Raw genomic sequence first — 26,569 nt, forward strand, 5'->3', positions numbered from 1 at the left:
TCTACGAATATAAACTCTATATGTGTGTATTTTTCCAGGTGTGCCTTTGTAATTGTTTATTTCACTTTTTGTACTAGATGTAGTTTAACATGCCTACTAAAACATATGAATGTAAAATAAGTAGATTGCCTGGTTAGATGTAAGAGAGGGCCTGATGGCCCTAATCTTGCCAGGTTAAATAAATCAATAAATAAATAAATAAGTCTACTTGGAAAAGGCCGGCAGGTACGGGAAGATTTCAGCAATGAAATCCAGCAGTTTCAATCATGAAATCCGGCGCTTTCTGTAATAAACTCATAAAGACTTCGCAAGGATGCATCTCGCAGTGTTACATCTGTATCACCGTACGGATCGACCGCAAGTACACCTGGCTCTTACAGCCTAATAAATTGGCGGTGGCAGAGCACTGTATTGACACTGGGCACTCTACAGTGTGCTACAACGTCGAAATTTTAGCTTCGACTTCATCTTTCTGGGACTCAGTAGTGAAAGAAGCAACTGAAATTCGGTTGGCAACCAATTTAAGTAATAGAGATAGCGGCTTCAGCTTGGACAAATCATGGAGTCTGGCACTTTCTGTAAAGAACTTGTGACAAAGATGTCGCAGCGATGCAGCTCGCAGTTACACGCCAATATCACCGTGTGGATCGACTGTGCAGTCATAGATCTAATTTCATGGATATGTTGTACCGCGTCTTTGGCGCCTTGTGTGTCTCTGACCGCATGCACAGTAGCGAGGTCCGCAAGCTTCAAATGGTTCAAATGGCTCTGAGCACTATGCGACTTAACTTCTGAGGTCATCAGTCGCCTAGAACTTAGAACTAATTAAACCTAACCAACCTATGGACATCACACACATCCATGCCCGAGGCAGGATTCGAACCTGCGACTGTAGCGGTCGCTCGGTTCCAGACTGTAGCGCCTAGATCTGCACGGCCACTCCGGCCGGCCCTCAAGCTTAAAAGGACGGATCAGGTGCTGGAGCGTCAGTCACCCAGCTCACTCTGAACATGGCAGGACGGTATACAGTCGAAATATCAGAAGAAGAAGTGAAACTTCCGTAATTTTGTGGAACGGGAATTAGGGTTTCGTCGGCCAGGGCCATGGCTAGCTTAGTCAGACTAAAAAGGAAAAGGATCAAGGACAGGAATTCGCGGCCTAGGCGAATCCTCCGCCTCTCCACAGGGCAATGTGACACCTGCTGATTGACGTCCATCCTGGCATGATGCTGGAGGCAGCGATAACGACATTACCCAATGGGATAAGGACCGAGTGCACCGTGCCTCCAGCCACTGGTCACCAGTAACCATATCGATTCACGAAAGCCTTGTCCACAGCCCTGCGTAAGGGAACTATCTTCCACCTCGTCATCCGACGATTCCCATGGAGGCCTGGTGATAGACTTCTCACTCACTGACTGTCACGCCAAGTCGGCACCACACACTGGTGCACCCAGCCACCACGTGGACGTACGATCGAGAGTTGTTTCGTGTACAGCATCTCGTTGGCCCAGCAGGCCTTCTGGGGACTCCATACCTACCAGTCTCCCCATTGGCAGAAAATACAAACGGTCATCCACGGTGGCCGTGGTTCTTCTCCAGATGCCTTCCTACCAGGATCAGCCGCGCCTATTGGTGCCGTGGACCAGGTCATGAGTCGCCCTTTCCGACCCCACTTCTCAGTATCCACCGCCAACACCAAATAAGAAGGAGAAGATACCCTCTATCGCGGTTTATAATTCCACGAAGTACATTAAACTAAACACTGAACTGCAACGCCTTATTAAAGGCCAACTGTGGGTAGTGGGTAGTTTTTTCAGAAAGACCATGTCCATTACCTGCTCGACAGGAAGGATAACTACCCTATTGTGAAGTCGAGGGCTATGATTTACTACACAAAAATCATAATCAAATACCTTCTCTCCGAAGTTACAGAAACAGACGTGAAGGATGAGTTACTTTGTCTCAAGTTCCTGCATACTTTCGTCCACAAATACAACAAGACGGACCCTGACACACAGAAGTTAGTCCCATTAACAACCCATGTTGTCTGCCACTTTAGGAGAGCAGGCGTCGAATGTGTTTATCAAATCAGGTATCTCGCAAGTACGAACGTGCGTATTGAATCACATGAAGGCCGCAACACTTGCGACACATCAGTAAATAGTGTTCACTCTCTTTGTGGTGTGTCAGCTGTGCCGGCCCACATGCGTTGGAGTATGGCTAACTTCCAGACAAAACACCCACATGTGCCCAATGCTTGTGCACGACCCCCACTATCTAGCCTCCAGATGGCGATGAAGTCTTCTTGCCCTCCATGAAGGAAATCGAGGACTAATCAGCCACCCCTGCCATTGTGTGAATGCAGCCATTTCCCCATATTATTGGGCCAACCCAATGCTCATCGAACTACAGACGCTCTTGCACTAGACACACTTGTGACACAGGGATCCCTACAGCTCCTTCCTCTACTTTTGCCGCTGCAGCTCAGTCTCCTCCTGCTCAACCGTCTCCTGTGACGAATACGAACCTCCAAAGAGAAAAGCCATCTGCAGCCTCCTCACACTCACCTTTTTACATGTCCCAACCCTACACCGCTGCACCTTCTTCACGTGTCACAACACCAAATCCTGCCTGCTGTTGGGTCAAGATCCCCATCCAGGATCTCCCCTCGGTGGTCGAGACAGATGATTTGTTTTGGATGACATGCGAGAGGTCCTTCAGGTCATCTCCCTGCTCACGCAGCCCCGCGTCAGGCTGCATTCACGAAACGGCTCAGAAGATCCATCGGTCAGAGCATGGGCTCTCAAAGGTTATGGCTCTTGTTGAAGGTCTCAGCCAGATTTTGCTATAACGGCGAATCGCCCACCACACAACCACCAGCCCCTCTGGATCTAGTCATCTGATAGCATTTGACAGACTGATCTCAATGTCAAACATCTAACTTGGTTCTGCTCCAACTGCAAACCTGAAGTTCTGGATGTGGCCATTTTCAAGAATGCGAGTCCAGTGCCCTAACCACTTTGCCACCTCGCTCGGTAGGGTGCCTGATGAGGTCATCCCCAACGCTAATCATCCGCCCCCCCCCCCTTATGCGCCAAAAATAAAAAGAATAGATCTGTCTGTATGCCAGAATGCCGAGCATAGTGGAAAATTACCAGAAACAGCTTCTCTGACTCATAAGAAGAGTTCTGAGAATTTATACTCACTCTCCGGAATGCAGCAGCGACCTGGTGGTGGCGTCTCCAGCGTCGCAGCCGAGGAAGACGTAGGAGATCATACCCACGACGGTGATGATGCCGACGATGACGTTCCAGCCGGCGAGGTAGCGCGCGCGCGGCCGGAACTTGGAGATGACCAGCCCCGAGGTGAGGATGCCCACGGCCGAGAAGACGAGCCCGACCGTACCGGTCACCAGGCTGGAGACGCTGGCCGATTGCCGGTACTGCGTCTCGATGTACTTGGGCATGAAGATCCAGTAGGGGCTGTAGCCCACGAAGTAGAAGATGCCCGCCAGGTTGTTGCACATGAGGGTCGAGTTCCTCAGCAGCCTCTTGAAGGTCTTCATCATGTCTGATGAGAAAGGAAAACAAACAAAACAGCATGAACGGAGATTGCACTATTGTTCGTCAAGCAGGGCTGTAAGATTTTGAAGATAAATCCTATTGTGGCTCAAAGCGGGGTTATAGGTGACTTTTCAACCAGAGGTGTATCGAAAGAACATCTCTTTAGACTATAGTGAACCATAAATGGAAACTGCAGTCTAGGATACACTGGAAAATACTGTCCATACATCAGCGACCTATTCTGTACTCGCCAGTTACAAAAGTTTCCTAAATCTGGAGTTTTCTGAAGATCTTAGACGAATTTTTGACATTCAGACAACACTGCCTTAAGAGATGAACATTACAAACAGCTTCCTCTAAAAACTGACTTGGAAGTCGTGGGGGCATATCACTCAATCCGCAGGACATCAGCGTTGACACTCTGCTCCTATGTAGGCTAGTACAATGACCCTGCACGAGGACATCACACACAAAGCGCATTGATGTAGTCCTGATTTAAGTGGTATATCTCAGTAGTGAACGTCTCAAGACAACTTCACTCCGCCAGTTGTACCATACTGCTGGCCACTGGCGCCATATCACCTAGTATAAGGCTAGACGTTGCCGTGCAGGCAGAGAGAAAATCGACCCAAGGCACCCTCCTTAAAATGTTTGTCAACAAACTGGACCCATTTCCCATTCACATTATAGCTTCCTAGTAAGTTTAACAACTTCGTAAATGGGGCGTTAAAAGTCTTCAGAAAATGAAAGTTGAGAATCAATGCTCACGTCGCTACTGAAGGAATAATTACCATTCTCTTTCCATGTCTATTGAACGCTAAACCGACGACGCACTTGAGCCCCGAAATGGAACGTCTGAAACAATGGGTAATAATCCCTGAAAGTGAAGAAAATATTTCCACTTGAGGAGAACCACACATCGCCAAACACTTGCTGATGTATTAAAAAATGGGACAAACCTCCATAAAATACGAGGGCTATTCGGAAAGTAAGGAACGATAGGTCGCGAAATGGAAACCACAGTGAAAATCAAGATTTGCGACAGTTAGCTACAACTTCCAGCTACTTATCTCCATAGTCACCGATCCGACTTAGAAGTTTGTCGTAGCGTTGTACCAACTTTCCAATACCCTCATTACAGAAGGCAGCCGCCAGTGCTTTCCGCCAATTCTCTGCGCTGGCCTGCAGCTCGTTGTCTGTGCCAAAATGTTGTCTTCGTAGCCAGCGGTTCATGTGAGAAGAGATGAAACTCAGAGGGAGACAATTACGGGCTGTATTGTGGGTAATCAAACTTTTGCAACTGAAAACGATGCAGGAGCATCTTCATTGCCCCTGCAGAATGCGCCTGATAATTGTCTTGAAGAATAAAATGCACAACAGTTATATAATGTTGGCTGCATAGTTTCAGGCGAAATTTCTCACCAGGCCCTCGTACGTGGCGGGAGACACTATTGTTCTAGGTATATTTACGTGCACCCTGTGTGCTCAGAACTAAAAAGAACGACGTAATGCGATCGACGGGCATACTAGAGACACTACCAACACACCTGTGCAAAACTTCATCGGATTTTCACTATGTTTTCCTTTTCGCGACCGATCGTTCCTTACTTTCCGAATAACCCTCATATGATCTGATAATGCAGAATAACATGGCTGTCAATGTCGACACATCCTACCGTTCCCCCTCTTAAACACACACCATATCCTGTTGCAAAGCAGCTTTAACCGACTACCTCTCCCAAACAATGAAATTATTCACTACTCATCCCTTCTCCTTTTTATTCGACCATCCTGTCTGCACATCAAACTCCGCCTCACCTTTTTCTTCCCACTATCCACTCCAGCACCTACCCCATCTCCACAGTTACTACCCAACAGGCCCCCATATTCTTACAGCCCCCACCGCTGAACCGTGTACAACACATTTTCCCCGCCATAGACTCTTTTCTCCCAGTGATGGTCCTTCAGATTATATCCGAAAGTGTAGTACTGCTTTTAGGAGGACGTCACCATTTCAGTGATGTGTTTTTAACGTACATATTTCGGTTTTTGTCTTTTAGTCTTCCGCTTTTTAATTTAAAAAACCACAGTCTTAATATTTTTAATGCAAAAGCCAAAGACTTCATCCCTTGAGCAAAGCACAATTTCTTATTTTTCTTTTTATTCTCCAGACATATTTCGATGAAGTTACATCATCATCAATGGGTTTTATGTTATCTTCTATAAAACAAGAAAAATGTTTTTGATTGCTATTACACATATAAACTTGAGTTCATAAGGGCAGTATTTACATGTCTGAAAAATGGACAAAATTTTGTGTACCGGTATATACCTTGTTACCACATACTGCGGATTTCTTGGACTTTGTGTAATTCAGTGTAGATGTTTTGTTACCTTATAGAACTTAACTGTTCTACATTAAGTTCTAAGATGACAAACTGTGAAACAAAACATCTACTTCGAATTACGTAAAATCCAAGAAATTTACAGCATGTCGTAACAAGATATATACAAAATTTTGTCCATTTATTTGTGTAATAGTAGCAAGAAGTATTTTCCCTGTTTTATAAATAAAAATAAGAAACTGTGTGTCGCTCAAGACGGACCCTGTCCAGAAACGAATCTATTTGTAAGTAAACGCAGGCGGATGAGTTTCAACCTCAAGATCATTAATTCATCGCTTTTATGGCTTTTTAAATCACTCAGTTAACTTTTCATATTTTAATGTTTGGTTCGTCTCTGTTTCATATTTTTCTAAGATCTTGGCTGAAAAGCGGATGGAATTCTGTGCCGCTGAGGCCCGCCTCCCTCCCCACCCCCCTTCCCCAAACACCCGCCCGTATGGGATGAGGGGGATGAACAAAGAAAGAAGTAATACTATTTGGCTGTTGCTAGTTGTTCTTGTGACTCACATATGTAATGAAACTGACGTTTCTTCGTTTGGCTGTTACGGTACTCTAACGCTGTAGCTGAAGTCTAATAATGATGCTGTAATAATCGTGCGCTAGGTACGCTATTGTACTCACCTGGGCAAGATTTATGTCCAGCACGAAGGGGACTCCAATGAGGCAACGACAAAGGCGAAGGAATACGTGTCACAATGTTTAGTTCCATGTTGGACGTACGGTGAACAGAGTAACTTGTAGCAAAGGTTTTATTTTAGGTGGTCGTGTCACTTCCATATGAGGAGGACCAGAGGTGCAGACGCAGCGGTGGTGAGTGGGTTTACATACCGGACAGAGAGGTCCTCTCGGGCGGGCTCTCGGTTGCCGCCAGGGCCGCTTTGTCGCCCTTGGCCCTCAGCCGCTCCTGCTCGATCATCCGCCGGACGGCGGCGCGAGGCAGCTGCTTCGGGAACAGCCCGATCACCGTCGCCATCACGAACAGCATCACCGCCAGAACCATCCATCCTGCCGCACAAAGGAAGGACGTCACTGTCGCGAGTCTAGCGTCGTCAGTAGGCTAAGCAGTAGTGGAATGGGGACTAGCACACAGGCAGCATGACAAGCAATACTTCATCAGCTAGTGAAATGCTCTTATTATGGCCACAGGAAATTTAAAATAAATTCATAAAAATGAATTTAAAGTTTTCACCAACAGTTGTATATGACGAGAGTTGCATGCTATTCTCATGATGCCATTGTGGTATTTTACGTGTTGTCCAAAAATTCAGTATACAAAAGTTAAACGTTAGCGAGATAGCATATTGTCAGAAAAAGATATCCATGGCGTATCGTAATTAATATAGAAAACTGACACAGCTGAGAGGACACGATGACAGAAGCAAAAACGTTCGAGTAAAAGTTGATCCGCGACCGAGCTATTTGCTACAAAACGGCCAATGCGTGGTTACTGGCTGCCACACTTCGGTATGTAATACTCTCCTATGTGATTACGTAGGCTTTCCCGGCGTAATAAGTCTTGAAAGTCTCTTCGGGTTTGCTGCCGGATCCTAAAATCAACTCGACTCGATATTTCGGCGATCCAACTCTCCTAGTTAATAGAAATGCATTTGAAACGTAAAGTTTTCGATTAAGTTCCCATCTAATTAGCGTAAAGTTTCACTCAAGGCTTACCTTAACAAGAAATGCAACGCTTCTTCAGGACATTACATTTTACAATTTACTGTACGCTCCCAACTGTTAAAGAAACATTTATACGTGAAATCGTCGCAATTTGATGGAATACTGCATTCGCCCCTACAGAGAGCTACGAACTCTTTTAAACATCTCCGGACCTTCTCGTAAAGCACGATAAGTCTGTACAATCACTGCTTCGGTTCTTCGACAGTAGCAACCACACGCAGGAAAGAACCCAAAGGGTTGGACTTAGGTGATCTTGGAATCTAAGGCACAGATCCTTCTTCACCTATCCGCTTGGACCATAAATAATGGCACGTTACATGTACTCTTACCCTAGAAGCAAAGTGTACCGATGACTCATCATTCAGATACCACATAACCGAAGTATGGTATGGACTATGGGTGAAATTTGAGCGCAGTTAGATCAGGGCTTAACTCAAAAGCTGACATGTCAAATATATTTGCACTAAGACAACGTTTCACAGTAACGTCAGTAGCAGCTGATAACCATAATTTCATAATAATCTCGCAAAACTGCTAGTTTCTAGATCTATTTTTACTAGAATGTCTGTTACATTGTAATTTCACTGCCGTATTCGTAAAGAATTGTGATGTACATTGTCTGAAGTGTTATACATAAAGTCAAAATTTAATCGTCGGCATATAGCATACAGTAGTGCTCAAAACAATGAATTAGTTCTGAAACTGAGAATGGGGATGAAACTTCATAGCAGATTAAAATTGTGTGCCAGCCCGAGACTCGTTGTAGGCAAACGCTCTATGAACTGGCAAATGCCCAACCACGACTCACGAGCCGTCATCACTTCCGCCAGTACCTTCTCTTCTACCTTACAAACTTCACAATAGTTCTCCTGCGAATAGGGATGTTACAGTTTTCTTAGTGGTGGGTGTGACAAAACATCCTGTGAAACGTTACAAAATGCCTTATCCGAAAACTACCTAGAATAGGTAATTCGGAAACCCACTCACGGTGGAGGTATTAGAACTAATGGCAACAAATAGGCCTGACCTCTTTAAAGATATCCGCGTCAGAACTGGTATCAATGACCAGTAGGCAGTTATACCAACAATGAATACCAAAGTACAAAGGGGAACTAAAACAAGTAGAAATATTTATTTTCAGCTATACAAACTATACAAAGAAGCAATAATGTCATATCCCAATGAGGAAACTGACTCTTTTAGTTCAGAACAGAAGCCTATAGAGGAACTATGGCTGAAATTTAAAACAATATTTAACCCTTCGCTAGATAGTTACGTAACTAACAGGAATTTCATGATGACAGGGATCCTCCATGGAATACAATCACTATAAAGATGTGAACATACAGGAGCCAGTAAAATACCTGGCTTTCTACAACCGCACAAAGGGACTTACGAACATCTGTAGTGTTGGGAGCAAAACAAACACATAGCCCCCCCCCCCCCCCCCCGCTGTGCTATAATTTTTAAACGTCTGCAGATTATACCCCCAAGTCATTTACAAAATGAACACCAGTAAAATTACACAAAGAAGGGTATTCGTCAAGGAACATAAAATTAACATGTCATGGAAAAGGTTGTCATAAAATTAGTAATAGACATATATGCCACGTTATTAGAGAGAATGAAGTTGTCTCTGATTGATAAAGGAATAAAATCACATACCAGCAGCAGTATGAGGAGCGACAAGAACAGGAGGATTTAAGAGCTGGGCCACACTGCAGAAAATGAAGTGCTTTCGTCTCTGTCGTAGCAAAAATGTTAACTAGCTTTTGGCATAGTGAGCTACTTGCAAGAAACTGTGAAAAAATGCTTTTCTATCTCTTATTCACAAAATGTTTAGCGAATTAAAGTATTTTAATGCTACAAAACGTTTTGTGGTATCATTCTGAAGTATTGTTTACATACTAAGTCAAATTCCCTTTATTTTGCACGTAATAATTTCATTGTCATTAAATGTTTAAAGGTAAATACTGTTTGTACTTAAGGAATTAAAAGTTTTTAAAAATTATTTTGTTTTTATCAATGAATAATTTTTCATATTGACAACAATAAATATATTTTTTGATAACACTTATCTTTGCAGAAATATAATTTAAAATATATACATGAACACATAACGTCATTGCGCAAATAGAATCTAGCAAAGAAAAAACAGGGAGCCACAGTTTAGTAAGACAAGTCACTGGCCAGTTCAGTGCTGAAATTTGTTGAACCTTCTACGTCAGCATCTAGTATTCAAAAAATTCTAGACCAAAATGACGTGCAAGAAGATGTTGTAAGATTATCTCAGTCTGAGAGTGAATTTATAGGTAATGAAAAAAACTGACAGAAATAACAAAAATTAAGAGCCACTAAAAGAGGACATTCACGGAGAAACTGAAGAGCTCAAGGAAACTGTAGAAAATCTTGTAGACAATTGTAACTTGAATGAAAAAGACTGGAAAAGAGCGCACGAGATAGAGAGGGAGAAAATGAAGAAGAAAACTTATATTTTGTTTTCTGACGTCTTTTTGTTTCTGTACACAGGCAAGGCGATAAGTATAAGATGAAAGGTGCTAACCGACAGTTAATGTCTGGTTTGTTCTACATCAGTCTACCAAATGGTGAGAAAATTCAGAGAACCTAGATGGCATACTCAACTACAAACCAAAGTTTTTAATGTTTTTGCTGTAGGCTTTTTCGCACAGACGCAAACTTGAACAATACATCTAAATTTGCTACTGTTTTCAAGCTTAGTCCTAAGTTGTTCTAAGAAAGTATTTACGACCAACAGGCTTTTCCTAATATCTGTATTGGAGAAAGTGGCTTTTATTACTAAATATTTATTAAACAAAATTACTTGCTCCGCGCCAGAATGGCTGGGGTTTCCCTACGTACCGTGCGCTGGCGTAACTGTCTTTCTCACAGCCAGCCACAGAACTCAACCCCACTATCTACAAACATGAAATCTCAGGAAAACATCAAACTTGTTTTCCAAAATGGAGTACCTTAAGAACAAGTCTAATTGCCCATACAACAATTGACCATGTTACCCAGACAGCATGTGGAAACAGTAAACAGGAAAGGGAGACATATTTTAAAAAGGTTTCAAGACATCACGAGGGTTTTGCTTGAAAAAAGATCTTGCATTCCGCGGGCACAGAGAGTATACGCTGCGGGAAATAAAGGAATTTTCTATAGCTGACAAACTTATCTAAATATGATGCTGTACTGAGAGAAAACTTGATCAAGCTAGAACAGTCCACTCAGTCTCAATCGGGGCAAAAGACTTTCAAGCTATTGATACCCCACAACGCAAAGTGAACTGAGCTTCTGGCTGGAATTCTTAAATTTTAAGTGGTTACAAAAAATTCGAAGTATTTTTGTATCATCTATGACAGTATGTAAGGTACTCCTTATTTACAGATTACATTTTACTCTATTACTTCCCAAATTTACATTTTACACTGATTCAGTAACAGTCAATAAGCTCTGGCAGCAACGGGAAAGGCATAGCAGGCAGTAAGATTACGATTCCCACGCTGGCTGAAGAAGCCGCTGGACCGTCTGCATTGCCTGTAGACAGCGGGGTTAAGTGCTGTGGCTAGCTGTGAGGAAGACAGTTAGGTCAGCGCACGATACGTAGGGAAACCACAACCATTGTGGCGCGGAGCAAGTAATTTTGTTTAATAAATATTTACTCATAAAATGCACTTTTTTTTAATCGTCTCAGTTGTGCGACTGGATTCGTGATTTCCTGTCAGGAAGGTCGCAGTTCGTAGTAATAGACGGCAAATCATCGAGTAAAACTGAAGTGATATCAGGTGTTCCCCAGGGAAGCGTCCTGGGACCTCTGCTGTTCCTGATCTATATAAATGACCTGGGTGACAATCTGAGCAGTTCTCTTAGGTTGTTCGCAGATGATACTGTAATTTACCGTCTAGTAAGGTCATCCGAAGACCAGTTGCAAAGCGATTTAGAAAAGATTGCTGTATGGTGTGGCGGGTGGCAGTTGACGCTAAATAACGAAAAGTGTGAGGTGATCCACATGAGTTCCAAAAGAAATCCGTTGGAATTCGATTACTCGATAAATAGTACAATTCTCAAGGCTGTCAATTCAACTAAGTACCTGGGTGTTAAAATTACGAACAACTTCAGTTGGAAAGACCATAGATAATATTGTGGGGAAGGCTAGCCAAAGGTTGCGTTTCATTGGCAGGACACTTAGAAGATGCAACAAGTCCACTTAACAGACAGCTTACACTACACTCGTTCGTCCTCTGTTAGAATATTGCTGTGCGGTCTGGGATCCTTACCAGGTGGGATTGACGGAGGACATCGAAAGAGTGCAAAAAAGGGCAGCTCGTTTTGTATTATCACGTAGTAGGGGAGAGAGTGTGGCAGATATGACACGCGAATTGGGATGGAAGTCATTACAGCAAAGACGTTTTTCGTCGTGGCGAGATCTATTTACGAAATTTCAGTCACCAACTTTCTCTTCCGAATGCGAAAATATTTTGTTGAGCCCAACCTACATAGGTAGGAATGATCATCAAAATAAAATAAGAGAAATCAGAGCTCGAACAGAAAGGTTTAGGTGTTCGTTTTTCCCGCGCGCTCTTCGGGAGTGGAATGGTAGAGAGATAGTATGATTGTGGTTCGACGAACCCTCTGCCAAGCACTTAAATGTGAATTGCAGAGTAGTCATGTAGATGTAGATGTAGATGAAATACAGATATTAGGAAAAGCCTGTTGGTCGTAGCCGGCCGTAGTGGCCGTGCGGTTCTAGGCGCTACAGTCTGGAACCGCGTGACCGCTACGGTCGCAGGTTCGAATCCTGCCTCGGGCATGGATGTGTGCGATGTCCTTAGGTTAGTTAGGTTTAAGTAGTTCTATGTTCTAGGGGACTGATGACCTCAGAAGTTAAGTCCCATAGTGCTCAGATTCATTTGAACCATTTAAACCTGTTGGTCGTGAACACCTACTTAGAACAACTTTGTGTCGGAAGGAAGTAGTCATTTCAATAAAGAAATGAACAATGCTTAAGATATCGACGTTGTACGAAGAGTAACGACGTTCCACGGCTGTAATTACTACTTCTAAACTGTGCGCCATTCGCCAGTCGCCCATAGGATACCTTGGAATCTAGTTCCGTCGTAAGAAAATCCTCTCGGGAAATACCTTGTTTTGAGTTAAAAGTGATGGATTATTTCAACAGTGTCAGATAAAGGCGTTTGTAAATAAACATATCTTGAGGGCAAGCAACAATATTATTTCAACTAACATAGCTTCCCGCTTTCATCACTTAGAAAATACAGGATGCACTTTCCAGAGAACCCGATGGTGCTGATACTGCTTCTGCGTGGGGCATCAGTTACGAGAGGTTCTCGGCAGAACGGATAGGAGGAAATCGCAGGTGACAACTGACTTAGATAATCCGAAGACGGTTTGTCTTAATCTCTGTGAATCCCGGACGGAACTGCACGGCCAGTCATACTGTATGCCTCTTATGCCATCTTCTACAGACTTGCCAACTATACTGTGACACGTCTGGATATTTAGTAAAAAAAGAAGGGGGGATCCTAGAAGCACACCGGACATCTCGCACGTAGATCAAATCAGTGAAATCATTCTTTACGTTCACATAGAAAGCAGAAAAGCAAAAGTAAAGGAGTCATTTTTAGGTTATTTTCAGCAAACAGGGAAGAAAGCTGTTAACAGAACAGAAGATCTTTGTAGGTACTGAACAGGATCATTTGCACAAGACCTAGATTCAAGAGTTCATTCAGGAGTTCAAAGGAGGATTTATGAACTTAATCCAAAAGCCTTCGTGCAAACAACCCTCTCAGTCTGTGCGGATTAAACGATTTTGCAACAGCTGAGACCTTTGAGAAAAACTACTCTCATAATTTCAGTTTTCCGTCGCCTTCAATATCAGATTTCGATTTGTCTTAGTCCGGTTATTATTAACGTTGCTATTATAGTAAAACCGCATAGTTGTTTGTAAGGGTTTGACAATATCTTTCAGCTTGTCTTCGGCTATTCTGAGCCAACATTTTACTGTTTTTCGTCTGAGTGTTTATCTCATCTCCCTGCTGACTTTCCAGAGGCATATTTGAAAACCATCCCCATGTATGACTCCCATTTTGAACTCTGACAATTCCGAGATTTCTCCTATAAAATTGGCCATTTGTTGCTACATATTTTTTGATGGTGTTCCTTGTGTTATTATTGTTGATGTTGTTGTAGTGGTCTTCAGTCCTGAGCCTGGTTTGATACAACTCTCCATGCTACTCTATCCTGTGCAAGCTTCTTCATGTCCCAGTACCTACTTCAACCCACATACTTCTGAATCTGCTTAGTGTATTCATCTCTTGGTCTCCCTCTACGATTTTTACCCTCCACGCTGCCCTCTAATACTTAATTGGTGATCCCTTGATGCCTCAGAACATGTCCTACCAACCGATCCCTTCTTCTGGTCACGTTGTGCCACAACCTCCTGTTCTCCTCAATACTATTCAATACATCCTCATTAGTTATGAGATCTACCCATCTAACCTTCAGTATTCTTCTTTAGCACCACATTTCGAAAGCTTCTATTCTCTTCTTGTCTAAACTATTTATCGTCCATGTTTCACTTCCATAAATGGCTACACTCCATAAAAATACTTCCAGAAACGACTTCCTGACATATCTATACTCGATGTTAACAAATTTCTCTTCTTCAGAAACACCTTCCTTGCTATTGCCGATCTACATTTTATATCCTCTCTACGTCGACCATCATCAGTTATTTTGCTACCCAAATAGCAAAACTCCTTTACTATTTTAAGTGTCTCATTTCCTAATCTAATTCCCTCAGCACCATCCGACTTCATTCGACTACATTCCATTATCCTCGTTTTGCTTTTGTTGATGTTCATCTTATACCCTCCATTCAACACACTGCCCATTCCGTTCAACTGCTCTTCCAAGTCCTTTGCTGTCTCTGACAGAATTACAATGTCGTCGGCGAACCTCAAAGTTTTTATTTCTTCTCCATGGATTTAAATACCTACTCCGAACTTTTCTTTTGTTTCCTTTACTGCTTGCTCAATATACAGATTGAATAGCATTGGGGAGAGGCTACAACCCTGTCTCACTCCCTTCCCAACCACTGCTTCCGTTTCATGCCCCTCGACTCTAATAACTGCCTTCTGGTTTCTGTACAAATTGTAAATAGCCTTTCGCTCCCTGTATTTTACCCCTGCCACCTTCAGAATTTGAAAGAGACTATTCCAGTCAACATTGTCAAAAGCTTTCTCTAAGTCTACAAATGCTAGAATCGTAGGTTTGCCTTTCCTTGATCTTTCTTCTAAGATAAGTCGTAGGGTCAGTACTGCGTCACGTGTTCCAACATTTCTACGGAATCCAAACCGATCTTCCCCGACGTCGGCTTCTACCAGGTTTTCCATTCGTCTGTAAAGAATTCGCGTTAGTATTTTGCAGCTGTGACTGATTAAACTGATAGTTCGGTAATTTTCACATCTGTCAACACCTGATCTCTTTGGGATTGGAATTATTATATTCTTCTTGAAGTCCGAGGGAATTTCGCCTGTCTCATACATCTTGCTCACCAGATGGTAGAGTTTTGTCAGGACTGGCTCTCCCAAGGCCATCAGTAGTTCTAATGGAATGTTGTCTATTCCCTGGGCCTTGTTTCGACTTAGGTCTTTCAGTGTTCTGTCAAACTCTTCACGCAGTATCATATCTCCCATTTCATCCTCATCTACCTCCTCTTCCATATGCATAATATTGTCCTCAAGAACATCGCCCCTGTATAGACTCTCTATATACTCCTTCCACCTATCTGCTTTCCCTTCTTTGCTTAGAACTGGGTTTCCATCTGAGCTCTTCATATTCATGCAAGTGGTTCTCTTTTGTCCAAAGGTCTCTTTAATTTTCCTGTAGGCAGTATCTATCTTACCCCTAGTGAGATAAGCCTCTACATCTTTACATTTGTCCTCTAGCCATCCCTGCTTAGCCATTTTGCACTTCCTGTCGATCTCATTTTTGAGACGTTTGTATTCCTTGTTGCCTGATTCACTTACTGCATTTTTGTACTTTCTCCTTTCATCAATTAAATTCAATATTTCTTCTGTTACCCAAGGATTTCTACTAGCCCTCGTCTTTTTACCTACTTGGTCCTCTGCTGCCTTCACTACTTCATCCCTTAGAACCACCCATTCCTCTTCTACTGTATTTCTTTCCCCCATTCCTGTCAATTGTTCCCCGTATGCTCTCCCTGAAACTCTGTACAACCTCTGGTTTAGTCAGTTCATCCAGGTCCCATCTCCTTAAATTCCCACCTTTTTGCAGTTTCTTCAGTTTTAATCTACAGTTCATAACCAATAGATTGTGGCCAGAGTCCACATCTGCCCCCGGAAATGTCTTACAATTTAAAATCTGGTTCCTAAATCTCTGTCTTACCATTATATAATCTATCTGAAACCTTCTAGTATCTCCATGATGGACGCTATTTCATATTCTTGGTGACGTCGTCTTTCAGACTTACTTTTTTTGTTACCAGTAGCAGGAGATATTAAAAGTTTTAGAGACAACTGGCTGTGGGTAGTTAACAAGCACAGGTGGTAAACGGGAGATGTGTGTAGAGGGTGTGGAGCTGAGGCTGCGGGAGTCGTACTCACCTATCCACCAGGCGCCCAGCCAGCGCGGGTCCTTGGTCGTGATGGTGGGCGTCAGGCTGGGAGAGATGAAGAACTTGAGGCACAGCGAGGCGAGCGAGTAGCCGATAGCCGGGCCCAGCATCCGCAGGAAGTACGATAGGCCTGCAAGCAAAGTTCAAGTGCGTCACAGTACGTACTGCAAGTTTACGATCGAGCATATGCGTAGCTGGAACATCTGAGAGAGCAGTATTATTTTTCCCTTATAAACATCTAATTTATACTCTTTTACCTTATCGATCTACAAACATCCTTCTCCCTCTGTAACCTCTATTCTCCTCCAGTCAGACATTTCTCTCTCCCTCTGCAACCGAACTTCTCTGTCAACCTTCCTCACTACTCCTCTTCCACTCAATCTCCGATGATAGAGACTGCCAGACTGCTGTCTGTTGAACACGCTGTAAACACGAGGGCATAACAGTTGATCATCGATTACTAACTTACATTTGTAAACAAAGCTCCTAACAGTATGTGCTGGTGACATTCACAGGAGATAAAACCACGACATGCTGTAATCACGCCGAACTTCGTCTCCCTAATCCAATGAGTGGGAATGTCCATATAGTAAGTAGTGTAGTAGGAGAGGCTATTTTGTAGCTTAAGTATTCACTATCGTCGAAACACATACCCATTATGAAGTATCGCTATTCGTTACTTTAGTTACTGGTTACCAATGCCAATCTCTTCTATGTCCATGTGTGTAGATGTTGGTTGGGACGCCGGCTGATCAATTTGAAGTAAACAGCTGTACACCTCCAGTCGTAAATTTTGAACTCTATATTAAGCTACCGCTTTCTATGTTAACATTACATCGTCATCAGATCCGTTGGCAAGAATAAATCGGATAGTGGTCTGATGACGACGTATTGTTAGACCGAATCCAGTGGCTTAATAAAGAGTAGCAAATTTAACGCTGAAAGTGTACTGCTGCTTTCCTACATAATGGTTTCTTTTTTAAATTTTTTGTGAACCCTCATGTGGCAGTAAGACTGTCGATACAAATCACATTTCCTTTTACTTCCTGGCCCTTCTCTGAAAAAAAAAAATCACAACGTTTGCTTCATTTGCGCTACGTGATTACAGCATCACACAATGAGAAAATGTACTACGCTATCGTCAGAGAGCTCATGTGAATATTCTTTGTGCAACAGAAGTAATCTATCCTTTCAGCTCAGATCGTAATTTAATTTTAAGGTCAAACTAAACACTTTCAAGACAACGTAGGTAGTTCGAACTAATTATCGTCGTAGATATACAATTCCCACACAAGTTACTTAGCCAATCTTTTACCCGCGTTTTGTATCGTAGGGCAAATAATCGTGTCCGGGAGAAAGGAATTGGCGGCTTATGAAGACTCAGAAAGACCCGGACACGAACTGCGTGCGGCAAAGAAAGCACTGTGAATGACAAAATGTTTTCTTTAGCACGTATCACTACTAATCTGGCCCTGAAAAATAGCGGACTGGAGGAATTCGAAAACTTCCGAGGCGCCACGAATTGTCTACAGGGAATAAAACATGCGAGTGCCGAAAGGGTTTCAGGCAGTAACGACACGGTACTTTGAGTCTCGTGGCATATTCGTTATTCAGCGACGAATGCACATGATCACTTTATAAGAAATGAGTGAAACAAGCATATCAGCTTATATCACCTCTATTTTAGGTTTCACACCACACAAGCCTGTGCACTTTCCGAAGCTGGTGCTGTACTATGGAGGTTGCACGCCATTGCTATGATAAACGAGAAAGTAGTTGATTCGCGCTCCACAGTCTGATTCAGACCCTTACAATAGGCAGAAAGCCTAATGAGACAGTATCGTGACGAAGGTGGCCTTCAAAAATTCGGAAATATTCTGGCCTCCGTCTCAAAAACAATGATCTCACTCTCTCAAAGTCTTCTTCCGAAGTTTGGGCAGCTGTTCTTGTAAGGATATTTTGTGGTTTTCACATACAGTAACGTAATTAATATACAGAATGATTCAGAAGTAACTGTACACACTTCATGGGTGTAATGTGTGCAAAAAAATAAGAGTAAAATGGTAAATAAAATCTTGTCTGAATTTCCTTTATTTCAAGTCCTGATGCGTAACATCATTTGTGGCAGGCATTACATCCACAGCCGGTACAGGCTTTTGATGCGTTGCGTTCGCCCGCATAGCGACAGATTTTGCTTTGTACACACCCCTACACTGCTCATTTGATTCTGGCACGAAATGCCTTTGTGTACTGGACTTTGGTGTAGTCCATTGTACTCTACGGCGCTGTCGTAATGTCGTGGCACCAGACGAATACTACGTACATTAATTCTGTCGGTAGTTCATAGCCCACAATCATTGTGTATGGTACGATGACGTACTCAAACGGTGAATGTGAAGATATGCAGTTCCTTTATAGTGCAGCAGAAAGACAACGCACGAGTAGCAAGAAGACAGTATGTGGAAATGTTTCCAAACAGGAGAGTACCAAACCATCAAACTTTCAGAGCTGTGGACAAGGTTTAAGGGAATGTGGCACTCGTGGTGCGCAACTGTTAGGTCGGCCTTAATTGGATGGACTGCGTATAGAAAATATCCTGGAAATGATAGATGGAGATAAGTGCCACTGTGGGGGTTCCTCAGTCAAATGTATGGCTCCTGCTTCAGAGTCAGCAATTCCACCCATTTCAACTCAGGAGATGACCCCTGTAGACCACCCTAGACGTCAGGCTTTCTGTCAGTGGTTACTCGAGCGCCAGGCTGCTGATATAATGTTCGGTCGTCGGATACTGTTGACGGATGACAGCCTCTTTATCCAGGCGGGTATCGTGAACGCTCAAAAAGTGCACTTGTGGGAGTTTGAGAATCCTCAGCTAACTACAGTGCGAGGATATCAACATCTTTTTGCAGTGATCATAGGGTGTGGGATAATGGAGGATCAGTTATTCGAACCACGTGTTATTCCACAGCGTCTAACTGCAGGGTGTATCGACAGTTTTTGGAATATGAGTTGTGTGGTCTGTTTCATGATGTCAAGCTCACTACACGAACCAACTAACGTTTATGCACGACGGTGTCCCTGCCCATTTCAATCGAGGGGCAACAAAGTATCTCAATCTTACTTATCCCGGTAGGTGGGTAGGTCGTGCGGGACCGTTGCTTGGCCGGCATGATCTCCGAATCTTAACCCTGGACTTCTACCTTTGGGGCTGCCTCAAGGAGCTCGTGTATGGTGTTGCAATTGAGAATGTAGCACAACTACAGCAGCGAACTGAAAATGGCAGTGCAACTGTGCAGAATGAGATGAACGGAGCCTACAAGATCCCGAGAGCGTTAAGATGGTGAAAACATCGCGGTCTTCGACTACAGGGACATAATTTTGAAGATGTTCTGGGCTGAATGTACAGTACTAGTTGTGTTGAATTTTGGATCCCTTTGTGTCGTTGCTTTCTAAGAAGAACTAATTTTATGTTGTTTGTTTTGTTCTTGTAATGCTTCTCTACTACATAACTCTGAAATAAAACAATTTCAGGCAAAACTTTATTTAACACTTTACGCTTATTTTGATGCATGCATATCACCCACAACATGTGTATGGTTTTTAACCACCCTGTATATTCCAATAAAATCTCTGCTAGTCGTTGTGGTATTCCACTGGGTAGACGAAAATAAATTCTGTCTTTTACTGAAATAAATTTTTCCCTATATACAGTGTGGTTTCGGATACCACCGCTAAACGTTGACAGCTTGTTTGATGTGGGGAGCTTTTGGTGTCCAGTGGACGTTTCCAGGCTCATTTCTCCGGCTCACTCGAGAGTGCGGAACAGACTTTGAGCTGCAGGGCAGGATCGCCGGACACTGGGGCGGGCAGCGGTGACGGCACTTACTGATGAGCGCCGGCGTCTTGGACTTCTTGATGTTGTCGTCCATGTAGGAGGTGCCCAGCGTGTAGTAGAGCGAGCCGCCGATGCCCGCTATGAAGTTGGCGCCGAACAGGATGAGCTGCGGCGCGAGGCTGCCGGCAGAGCTGTCGCACGGCACGCCCCCCTCTGGCCGGCACAGTACCTTGCGCCGCTCCTCCTCTGCAAAGCGCGCGTTACTCATGAAGATGGGTGTCGAAACGTGCGAAACGCACGAAGTCAAATACAGTAGAAAAGCAAGTCAGAGTAGTCAATGTAACACTTCTCCTGAAGGTAACGCCAGAGACCTTCATTCCTTACTCTTACTAATTTTGAAATTAATAACATAACAGAATTAAAGTACAAGAAAAGATCATTATTTCTGATAATATTACAACAAAAACGACAGATGGCGATGACGTCACTTGCTGAATAGCGTAGATCAGCTTTTCTTGCACTGTGTTCCGTGGAACTCTGGGGTTGCGTGGAGACCGCTCAAGTGTTTCACGAAATTTGAATTTCTTTTTTTCAAACATTCAATAAAGTCCAGAATGAGATTTTCACTCTGCAGCGGAGTGTGCGCTGATATGAAACTCCGCTGCAGAGTGAAAATCTCATGCTGGAAACATCCCCCAGGCTGTGGCTAAGCCATGTCTCCACTGTTTCCTTTCTTTCAGGAGTGCTAGTTCTGCAAGGTTCGCAGGAGAGCTTCTGTAAAGTTTGGAAGGTAGGAGACGAGATAATGGCAGAAGTAAAGCTGTGAGTACCGGGCGTGAGTCATGCTTCGGTAGCTCAGATGGTGGAGCACTTGCCCGCGAAAGGCAAAGGTCCCGAGTTCGAGTCTCGGTCGGGCACACAGTTTTAATCTGCCAGGAAGTTTCATTCAATAAAGTAGCTAAAAAATAAAAATTAAAGATTTTCGATATCAGGAAACAGAATAACAACAGCCCTCACTTCTACTTACTAATTTACACAGTTGGTGCAATTGCGACACCAATACTGTATAACGCTGTATTTAATAGAGACCAGACGGTAACCTCCGACGAATCTTGTCCAGGGATGTGTCTGATCGATATCTGAAATTTTTAACAGGAAAGACTGAGGCTTGGGATATTGTGGTCTGGAGTCTCGGATGGGTACTGAAGTTTAGTTCTGAGGTGAGGATATGGGTCCTAGTTTTATTGCTGCTTGGTTGGGTAAATAGCGGCACGTAATTATAGATTAGGAAGAGGAAGAGATCTGAAGTTGTCTTTGGACAGAGTAAGGGGAGATTGGAGAGGGGAGGGAGGATATGTTAGAGTAGGAGCGGCAGCAGCCCAATGTTGAGGAGAACTGAGGAAACAATGGTGTTTTAAGCTTCGAGTTTATGGGGTGTATAGCACCTACCAAGATGTTCGAGAAAGTTCAGAAGAAAGCGTTGGGTGGCGAGGAGGTTGACGTAAGGGCGCATGAGGCTGGAGTTCAAATTCAGTCGGTAGCGGATGCGTTTAGGAAAATGAAGACAGATACAGCAGGAGATGTGGGAAACTTTACGGTCTAGGACCTGTAAGAGGTGCTAAAGTTTTGGAGGTGTGGAGATGTAAGCTTTGACTTCGAAGATAGAAACGCCATATTTAATTGTAGACATTTAAAATATATGCTTGCAGTTCTCAATCCGCATAATCTGTGCCGAGACAATTCTGAACGCATAAGCGTTTCATCATGTAAAGACATACGATGTTAAGGAAATAGTCTTTCTTTCTTGAAAGACATAAACTTAGTAGCACATTCACGAGATGTCTGTAATAAAGATTACACCACCTGGCAACAAGCTTTCTGCATCCTTGAGAGAAACCAGACTATTGCTTTCACCAGAACAACTGGAGACACCTGAGAACTAAGTATAAATATGGCCAGTTAGTTCATAACCAAAAGCATTGTATGTGATTCGGATTCACAGATCGAAAATTATGTAATTATGTATCACAAATGTAAAAGTGGTTTTATGTAAAACAGGTTACCACAATATTAAACTATTATTCTACACTACTTTCAATACTGCTTAGTCTTGTAATTAGTAGGGTTCAGGTACATGGCCGAGACTTACATACTAGGTGAACGAAACGTCGTAAAACGTGAGTGAAATTTTATGGGAATGGAATGATACGAGTCATTGATTAGTCGTTAAACTTTGCACACCGAAATCTTTTTATCAGGAATGCAATAATACTCAGTTGGTAATGTAACCTGTTGAACATACTTTATGGAGAGTGCTGATAAAGTGGTAGAGCAATGTTTTGTGATTTAAAAACTGGCTGAAAAATCTGAATACATGCCTGATGGCTTTGACATTAAATACAGGGTACGATGTTCGTAAAGAATCACATCTAAATTTTATTGCAGGATATTACGTAACAGTCTCACTATGTTGTTGTTGTTGTGGTCTTCAGTCCTGAGACTGGTTTGATGCATCTCTCCATGCTACTCTATCCTGTGCAAGCTGCTTCATCTCCCAGTACTTACTGCAACCTACATCCTTCTGAATCTGCTTAGTGTATTCATCTCTTGGTCTCCCTCTACGATTTTTACCCTCCTCGCTGCCCTCCAATGCTAAATCTGTGATCCCTTGATGCCTCAAAACATGTCCTACCAACCGGTCCCTTCTTTTTGTCAAGTTGTGCCACAAACTCCTCTTCTCCCCAATTTTATTCAATACCTCCTCATTAGTTATGTGATCTACCCATCTAATCTTCAGCATAGTCTCACTATAATCTAATGTAATGTCATTAATTAAATGGTAATTACTGTAGTGTGTGTATAAATGTCCGAATTCTACAACAAACGTAAACGGTATTCAGTACGTAACAAGTACTAGTAACTAATGGTGGAAATTGTTCTTAGAAATATTTAAATGACTGCAAAACCAGGAACAACAAACAACTCATCTGACATGATTTAAATAGTGCAACAAGACACCGGATCGCTATTGCAATATTATTCTCAGTTTCAAAGAGTCATTGTTTCTATACCATTGTGTTATATTAAAATGGTGGTTTCACGACAATATTTGATGTTACTGAATTATGCAGACACACACAAATGCGACTAGCTTTTTACATGACATCAGAGAAGCAGCATTTGATTCAATTTGCAGTTTCATGTCTTTACTACAGACTTGCCATAGCCATAGCTATAGATATCTAATATCGTATCTGCATACCACCATAATAATTTTGCTGGAAGCATGTGAATATTACGATACTAATAGCACATGGACGTAGAAAAATAGTAATCTGCTATGTTTTCAGTATTCACAGCGATCAGTTTAGTGCTTGTGCTTACAATCATAGAAAAATCTCTGTTGGGGAAGAAATAACCAGTTGGGGTCTACGTGAAGTGACCATTTTAACCACTGTACGCTGCCGGTTTTATTTATTCCTTTAATGCACCAGGCATTTAATTTACATTATTCGCCAGTTTTGACCTTATGCCATTATCAAACGTCATTAATATAATATCAAAAATAAATACAGTAAATAGGTAAGACAGATTAATGAACAACAATATTCTTGCATGTTACATTTGTTGTTTAAAATATTAAATGATGAGGCCGATTTGTGTGCCACATTTAAAAATTCTTTTATTTCATGTTATGTGGGAACCCTCACATATACACATATTAAATGCCACAAATACAGCCTTGTGCATACCATCAGCTTACAAGCACATCTTTCATAACACATCACACTGGCAAAGTTCTTACTGACAGCTAGCTTATTAGACCATAGACATTTAACAGCATACCTTGCACTTTTCTGCATTCATACATGAACATAACTGTTAAAAACTGCAGGTAACATGCATCATCCAAAGATAAAATACATGCATAATTTTGATCATCTTAACCAATCAGTTTTCCCTCTGATACGAATCTGTACAGGATAATAGTGCACAGTAATTCATCATAATTTTGTAGTTGAACTTAATGTCAGTTTTTCGAGATAAAGTAAATAAAAGTGTCAGTCTGCTATGCTCCTTTTAAAACTGCCATGTCCACAATCCGAGAACAATCATAGTGAACTGTATAAATCTGAAAGTTTCAAATATCAGTTAAATATCATGTAGTCATCTCCATAATTCTGTTCCAAACTAATATTGCTGTGTGCAGGATTAGGCTGAGAATATTCTCTCTTAATTTCAGGCCTTAGATGATTCGTACTTTGGCTAGAACTCGGTATCCTAGCTGCACTTTTGGCTGATGACCAATTAAAACAAGTAAAAGATAGGCTGTGAAGAAACTTTAATGTGTTCTAGTCCTACGGAAGCTATCAACTGTTACTATTTCACAAGTAATTATTGATTATGAATTCCAGATACTTTCAAAGATTTATACTACCACTAATTGGATTAAATCAACACTTACCTTTCATTCATGGCAACCCTGTCAGGATAGTGTTTTGTGAGAGCTTTTGATTTCTGCAGTGAATTTTGAAACGTAGTCATTATTACACAAATATATTAGAAAATTGTGAATACGTTTTGACGTCAGCTGAATGTTTTATTAGTGACACATGAAAATTTATGGAGGACCAGGACCTGAACACGGATACACCACTCATCGCGTGTGGTCGCATTTACCACTTTGGCTATCCGTACACGTCTCTTAGGTGGACCAAAACTTCCATTTGCCATGTTGTAACATACAGACACTGTATAACGACTAGCATTGTCAAAATGAGTGGTAAACGTATTCTGTCAGTTCAGTTCGTTTCCACAAGTTAAAAGATGATCATCAATGTGAAATTCGTGTTAAGCATCCTACATGTATAGATAGTTCGTTAATCACTACCATTTGTGAACTTTTTGAAAATTCTTGTAGGAGGTGTCACTTGCTGACCTATGGTACGATATATAGAGGTCGTTTAATTTACAAAGCTGACACTGAAATAAGCGGTGAATTAATGCACGTGAAGAGGAATTAAAACTAAATTGGACTGTGTTGTGTTGAGCATTTATGGTAACAGCTAATCACCATCAACAACCTCTGGAAGGAGATTAAAGGATTGATTCTAACAGACTTCTGAGGCAAAAGCATATTACCAGGTCGATAAGTTACATGATATTGAACAGTCCATTAATAATTCCACTAATCGGATCTTCTCATCAAATTTTGAGTGAATTAATATAGTGAACGTAGAAGGACGAAACCTCACAATTTCTTCCCAGAAATATGCCCCAGCCACAGAAAGTTAACTCACAGAAGATAAGCGAGAGAATGGTATCCAGTTCTTAATGCCAAGTGGATCGCACTCACCGATGAGCTCGCTGGTCTCGTTGGGGTTGGCGGTGGCGCCGTACTCCCGCGTCAGCATCAGCGAGTCCTGGCCGGCGCCGTACAGCAGGTGCGGCAGCGCGTTCAGCAGGCAGAACGCCACCACGGTGTACAGGCCGAGCGTCATCCAGCGCGGCCGGTGGCCGCGGCCCGCATAGTACGTGACCACCGCCGACACCAGCATCGTGCTGATGTCGTTGCCGATGGAAATGAAACCTGCCGCACACCAGCACGTCGTGTCTCAGGTCGTGGCGCAATCTACATGACCAGTAATCCCCCTGCCCCGATTCTTTACAGAAGCAAACTCCCATGTATAAAACAGACTCAGCCATCTGACTGCTTTAAATATTTGAAGTGAAGCATGTATCGGGTTCCCCCACCTTCTCCTTTTCCTTGAAAACTCCGCACACTATATATTGTCTGCCGCATTGATCCCCTTCACACTCTGATGCCTCCCTTCATCTCCACCCCCAGCCTGTTGCCGCGCCTGTACCGTTGTGTCCCACCCTTTCTCCATCTCCACACCCTCCGCCTCCTTTCCCAACGCAACTTCCACCAACTACCCCTCCCGGATCCTCCCCTGCTGCCCCTTGCTCTCCCCTCCTTTTCCATCCTCTCCTTCCTCTCCCTCAGCAGGTCCCACCTGGCAGTTTTATTCTTAATCATGTGTGCTCCAAGTGGGTTTTAAGTGTGTTGTTCTGGAGTTTTTTTAATACGGCGGCCAACTTTTAACCTGTGCGTGTGCCTTCAGTGTCTTCTTTCTGTTTTAAGAATCGCCAACTGCGTTTTTTAACTTTATGTCGACCTTTTTAATTGTCCACCCATGAACGTCTCCATGTCAGTGTATTTTTACCTCCATTATGTCCTCTTACTCTGTTTTATGTCCCTCTTTTTTATTGCCTTATATGTAACATTTTATTCTTGTCTTAGTTGTCATGTCACTCGCCTGAAGAGCGGCGGTTTGTGCCGCTGACAGCCCTCCCCTGCCCATATGGGGCAGAGGAATGAAATCACAATAAAGAAAAAAAAA

At 42.7% G+C, this 26,569-nt stretch overlaps 1 protein-coding gene across 2 annotated transcripts in view; it reads right to left on the bottom strand.

Moving 5' to 3' along the window:
• Positions 1-26,569, bottom strand: part of LOC126245316 (solute carrier organic anion transporter family member 74D) — a 248,414-nt gene that overhangs the window by 51,512 nt on the left and 170,333 nt on the right. For both annotated transcript variants that reach the window (XM_049948305.1, XM_049948304.1), the window contains exons 3-7: positions 25,522-25,755; positions 20,217-20,411; positions 16,320-16,460; positions 6,799-6,975; positions 3,209-3,572 (exon numbers count right to left, since the gene is read on the bottom strand). In XM_049948305.1, coding sequence (XP_049804262.1) covers positions 3,209-3,572; positions 6,799-6,975; positions 16,320-16,460; positions 20,217-20,411; positions 25,522-25,755 — 1,111 coding nt within the window. The remainder of the gene's footprint in view (positions 1-3,208; positions 3,573-6,798; positions 6,976-16,319; positions 16,461-20,216; positions 20,412-25,521; positions 25,756-26,569) is intronic.

Source organism: Schistocerca nitens, chromosome 1, assembly GCF_023898315.1.
Source record: "Schistocerca nitens isolate TAMUIC-IGC-003100 chromosome 1, iqSchNite1.1, whole genome shotgun sequence".
In the NCBI taxonomy this organism is placed as follows: domain Eukaryota; kingdom Metazoa; phylum Arthropoda; class Insecta; order Orthoptera; family Acrididae; genus Schistocerca; species Schistocerca nitens.